Consider the following 4,564-nt stretch of genomic DNA (forward strand, 5'->3'; position numbering starts at 1 on the left):
ATAACATAAGATTTTTATTTTCTTTAATTATACGTTCTTAATATTATTTTTCCCTTAAGGCCTTAACCTCTATATAAACTATCGATATCAAAGTTTACGAATAACAGAGAAACTAAACCTACTTTTTATAGCTTACAAGTTACAATCATGACAATAACAAGAAAAACCAATGAATCATAAAACTTATAAGGATAGAGAAATTCACTTGTAAACATAGTATGTTCTTTTAAAGACAAATATTACACTTGTAAACATATCCACAAATGAAATTAAAGACGAAACGGCGATATTATTGAACAAGAAGGTGACAGAGAAGTCGAGAGAGACGTACGCACGCATGACATATGAGATGAGACAGCAACGTTAATTAATTATCCAGCTTAATTAATAACGCACGTACATACATGCACTGATTATATTGATTAAATTTATATGCCTGAGATAAGATAATCAAACGCCATAGGCTTAAAGACATTAGATGCCTGAGTCTCAATCAAGTCCACCTGCTTCTCCGAGAGATGCATGTATACAACCCAGTCACCGTTACCCGCCGGAGACGGCATTGGCATGACATAGCCAGCATCACCACCCCATGGAAAATGATAAGAACCAAAAGCCGGCTTACCCCAGCCGAAATCCACTTTGGAAACCGGGAAACGCTGCCCTGATGAGACCACAAATGCGGGTCCATCGCTACTTGGGGTGCAATAGATCTTAGCTAAAGCCGGATCGGGTTTGTGAGCCTCAACCCAATCAATGAGTCCCAAGAAATGATCTTTGGTCACTGCATTTTCCAGGAAATTGTGCACTTGTGTTGCCACCCATGATAATGGTTTTTCAACGAGTTCTTTAACGTTTTGCCCACCAAATGGAATTGAAAGCACATTTCCAAAATATGAACCCATGGCCATGCAGGATATTGATTTATTAAAGTTATTATTATTATTATCTCCTTTATTGCTGCTGATGCTTAATCTAGTTCTTCCATCAACCACAATGCCCATCTTTGATATCATCATGCCATCATTTGCACTACGGGCCACCATTTTCCATAAAAATGCACTGAAAGACTCGAGTTTAGTCCTCCTTCCAGTGGAGCCCGTCGTCGCAAGTAATTGAAGCTCATTGAGTTGCTCACTTTTGATATAATAAATACGACTGACGAGCTTATTACAGTTGGCTTCTTGAGGATTATTATGAGGAGGCGGAGGTGGAGGTGGCAGTGAGGAGATGGGCACGTACATATTGTCGAACTCATGATCAATGCACAATGGCCGTCTAGGGTTTAGCATGGATCGTCGAAAAGATGGCATCACAGATATTGGTTTAGACTGAGCAATTTCAGCCCATGATACCAGAAACATGTCCGTTGAATATGCGTCCGCTATGCGGTGATCGAAGGTGCACGCCACTACAATACCCCCACATTTTAGTTCTGTTGCCTGCAATTAAATGACAAGAGCCAGCCCAAGTTATTCATTTTTATTTGAATAACCGATTGTAGTTTCTAGATTAGCTGGCTAATAAATATTAATAATAATCAGTTTTAATTTCGTAAAATTAGTTTATTATCAGCTAGTAGCTAGGCGCTAGCATGTAACTGTAGTGGCTGTGACTGACCTGAACGGAAAGGACGCCGTTCTTCTTCTTCTTTGCCACCAGCTTACCTTCAATGGTGTCATCAGGGTTATACAAGTTGAGGTCTTTCAGCTCAACGTTTGCATATGCTTCAACAAAATCAACCCCGCGGTTGTTGCAAAGAAGCTCAGGCTCACCAACATCGTTGTATACAACCTCGCCGGCCAGGGCATAATAAGAGACAAGAGCTTCAGCCATGGCCTTCTTAAGAACATCAACCATGGACCCAAACCCAAAGCTCTTGTTAATGTTATCTGCAGCGGCGGCTGGCTTCTTGTAACAAAAGAACACACCAACGTCAATTGCCGGCAGAAGCAGGTCAAGATTAGACTGTGGCAGCCAATGCTCTTGCAACGGTAGCACTGCTGCCACTACCTCTTTCTTGCTTACTGTCACCGTAAAATCTCCTTTTGCAACCATTTTTCTTTCTTCTTCTTCTCTTTTTCCTTTTTATTTTTGTTGCTAATTATGCACTTTCTCTCTCTCTCTTTTGATGTGTTTGTGTGAAGGGATGGGCGTTCGGACTTATAAGCAAAGGTGGCAGAATTGAATAATCGTACTATATTTTGGGAGAGAAATATATATGATCTCCTATACTGCATGTACAGCTTTAAGAATACGACGTTTTATCGGTGAAGGGCGGCTGCACCATTCACCAACCAACCGCAATAATAATATATTATTAGGGAGCCCCTATTACATTCGCAATAATAATATATTACATTGAATGTACCATACACAATCCACAAGAACCACACAAATTGTGGGATCCACATAATTGTGTGGTTCTTGTTGCTTGTGTATGATACATTCAATGTAACATAGCAAAATCCATATTATTATTGGTTTTGTAGTTGCTGTTGTTTTAAATAAGAATATTTAGCCAGTAAAAAAAAATAGAGAACTTTTAGAATCCTGAAAATGAGAGTTAAATAATTCTAAGCCGCTGGAATATTAAATTTTCATGTAAAACGTTAAAAAAAATGTAATAGAAAAAGGGAATATTATTGGACTGATGAAGTGAGAAAACGTCTAAAAAGAATTGTTTGGTCAAACTTAGTAGGTATTATTTGAAGCCCACTTTAAGATCGTGTTTACATTTTGGATTGAAGCGAGAATTCTGAGGAGTGGAAATCCTGAGATTAGGAGTGTGGAATGGGAGTGAGAGTAGGTTGTATACTTACACTGGAGTAGGAGTATGGAATTGTCTTGGATTGGAAGTAAATGATTTTAAATTATAATTTTACCCTTTTTTAAAGAAATATAATTTTTAATTACAAAATTAATAAAAAATATATTAAAAAAATAAAATATTTATTTTATTATATTTATAAATTATTAATAATTATTAATATTCTTAATTATGTAAATCATAATTTTTTATTAATTTTAATTTGAATTATGTAAATAAAAAATTATTAATAATAGCAACACAAATAAAAAATTATCATTGATAATAGAGTACAAAATTAATATTTTCTTAAAATAAAATATTTATTATTATTAATTAATTAATATAATAATATTATATTTTCAAATAAAGATATAAATATAGTAATATTATTAATTCTCTATGAGTATAATAATATTATTTTTAAGTAATTTTAACTTAGAATCAATGTAAATTATTATTTTTAACTAAATATAATAATATTATATTTAAATATGTTTAATATTATTATTTTAATAAATTTAATTTATAAAATAACATACTAATATTATTTAAATAAATATAATATTATTTATTTTATTTTATTAAATTTAATAAAATAAGTATGTTTATTATTATTATTTTTAATAAATGTAATTTATAATATAATATAATAATAATATTTAAATAAATATGATATTATTTATTTTATTTTATTAAATATTATTTATTTTATTTTAAATATAAGAGTAAAAAAGGAAGAGGGGGAGTTGATTCTCACTCCAAAATTTGGTGGGGCCCACGGAGTGAGATTCCCACTCCCCCTTTAAAATTGTAAGTAAACACTGGAGTGGGAAGAATCAACACTTCTCACTCTCACTCCAAAAAGTAAACACTACATAAGTCTAGTTTAGGACTCTAGGTGTTGGAAGCTGAAATTTAGGTATGGCTTAGAGAGAGAGTGTGTGTATAGATATATAGAGAGAGAGAGAGACAGAGAAGGGGGGAATTAAAAGTGAGTTTTCACTCCAATTACTGGTAATATTGAAATTAAGAATAAATTAAAAATAATAAAATATAAATTTTAATACATTTTAAGATAAAGTACATTGTATTAAAGACTGTATTTTTTTTACTTTATTCCTGATTTTAATGTGATTAGAAATCTCTGATTAAAATTTTTGTAAAAGGATCAATGGTTCCTAAAAATGATTATACTTATTTTTATATCATTTATTAGCTCTTACGTCTATAACTAATGGATGGTTAAGATTAGATTGATATAACGTAGATTTCTAATAATAATTTATTACTGGTATATAATTAGTAATTCTGATACAAACTATTAAAATAATTAGAATTATCTATTTTATTTATTTAATTTTATGGTATTAGTTAATTTTGAACTAGTCAAAAGTAGTTGCACTTATTTTGTGGAGCCACATGTAATTAGTGGAGCATTATGTGAGAACATACTTAGTGTTACTAATTTTTAGGTTGTAATCCTAAAAAAGCTTCATTATATAAAGCTTGATATTATTCAATAAAGAGGGATCATGGGTTTATTATTTTGGTAACATAAAAGTTGTAATTGGGAGTTTATTGGTTTCTCGAATAACCAATACTTATTTGGAGGTTTGAGTTTCCTCAAATTAACCCCATTTGTCATCTAATTTTTCTATTTAATTTGATTTCTCCTGATAAACTTTAGTGTTCGTATCATTTAGTATCAGAGCTTGATAACAAATAAGGAGTAAATCCTTACAATGGAGTGGA

General features: G+C 31.8%; 1 protein-coding gene across 1 annotated transcript; it reads right to left on the reverse strand.

Moving 5' to 3' along the window:
- Positions 1-229: 229 nt before the first annotated feature.
- Positions 230-2,166, reverse strand: LOC102626543 (coniferyl alcohol acyltransferase). Its single transcript, XM_006488636.3, has 2 exons — positions 1,621-2,166; positions 230-1,442 (listed from the first exon to the last, which is right to left on the reverse strand). The coding sequence occupies exons 1-2, from the start codon at positions 2,056-2,058 to the stop codon at positions 429-431; spliced, it is 1,452 nt and encodes a 483-aa protein (XP_006488699.2). The 5' UTR covers positions 2,059-2,166; the 3' UTR covers positions 230-428.
- Positions 2,167-4,564: the final 2,398 nt, after the last annotated feature.

This window comes from Citrus sinensis, chromosome 8 (genome assembly GCF_022201045.2).
Source record: "Citrus sinensis cultivar Valencia sweet orange chromosome 8, DVS_A1.0, whole genome shotgun sequence".
NCBI classification, from domain to species: domain Eukaryota; kingdom Viridiplantae; phylum Streptophyta; class Magnoliopsida; order Sapindales; family Rutaceae; genus Citrus; species Citrus sinensis.

Excerpts from the sequence above, each read along its gene's own strand:
- LOC102626543 (XM_006488636.3), bottom strand. The coding sequence starts at position 2,058 with ATGGTTGCAAAAGGAGATTTTACGGTGACAGTAAGCAAGAAAGAGGTA. Across the intron at positions 1,443-1,620 it reads ACGGCGTCCTTTCCGTTCAG|GCAACAGAACTAAAATGTGG; the intron begins GTCAGTCACAGC and ends ATTTAATTGCAG.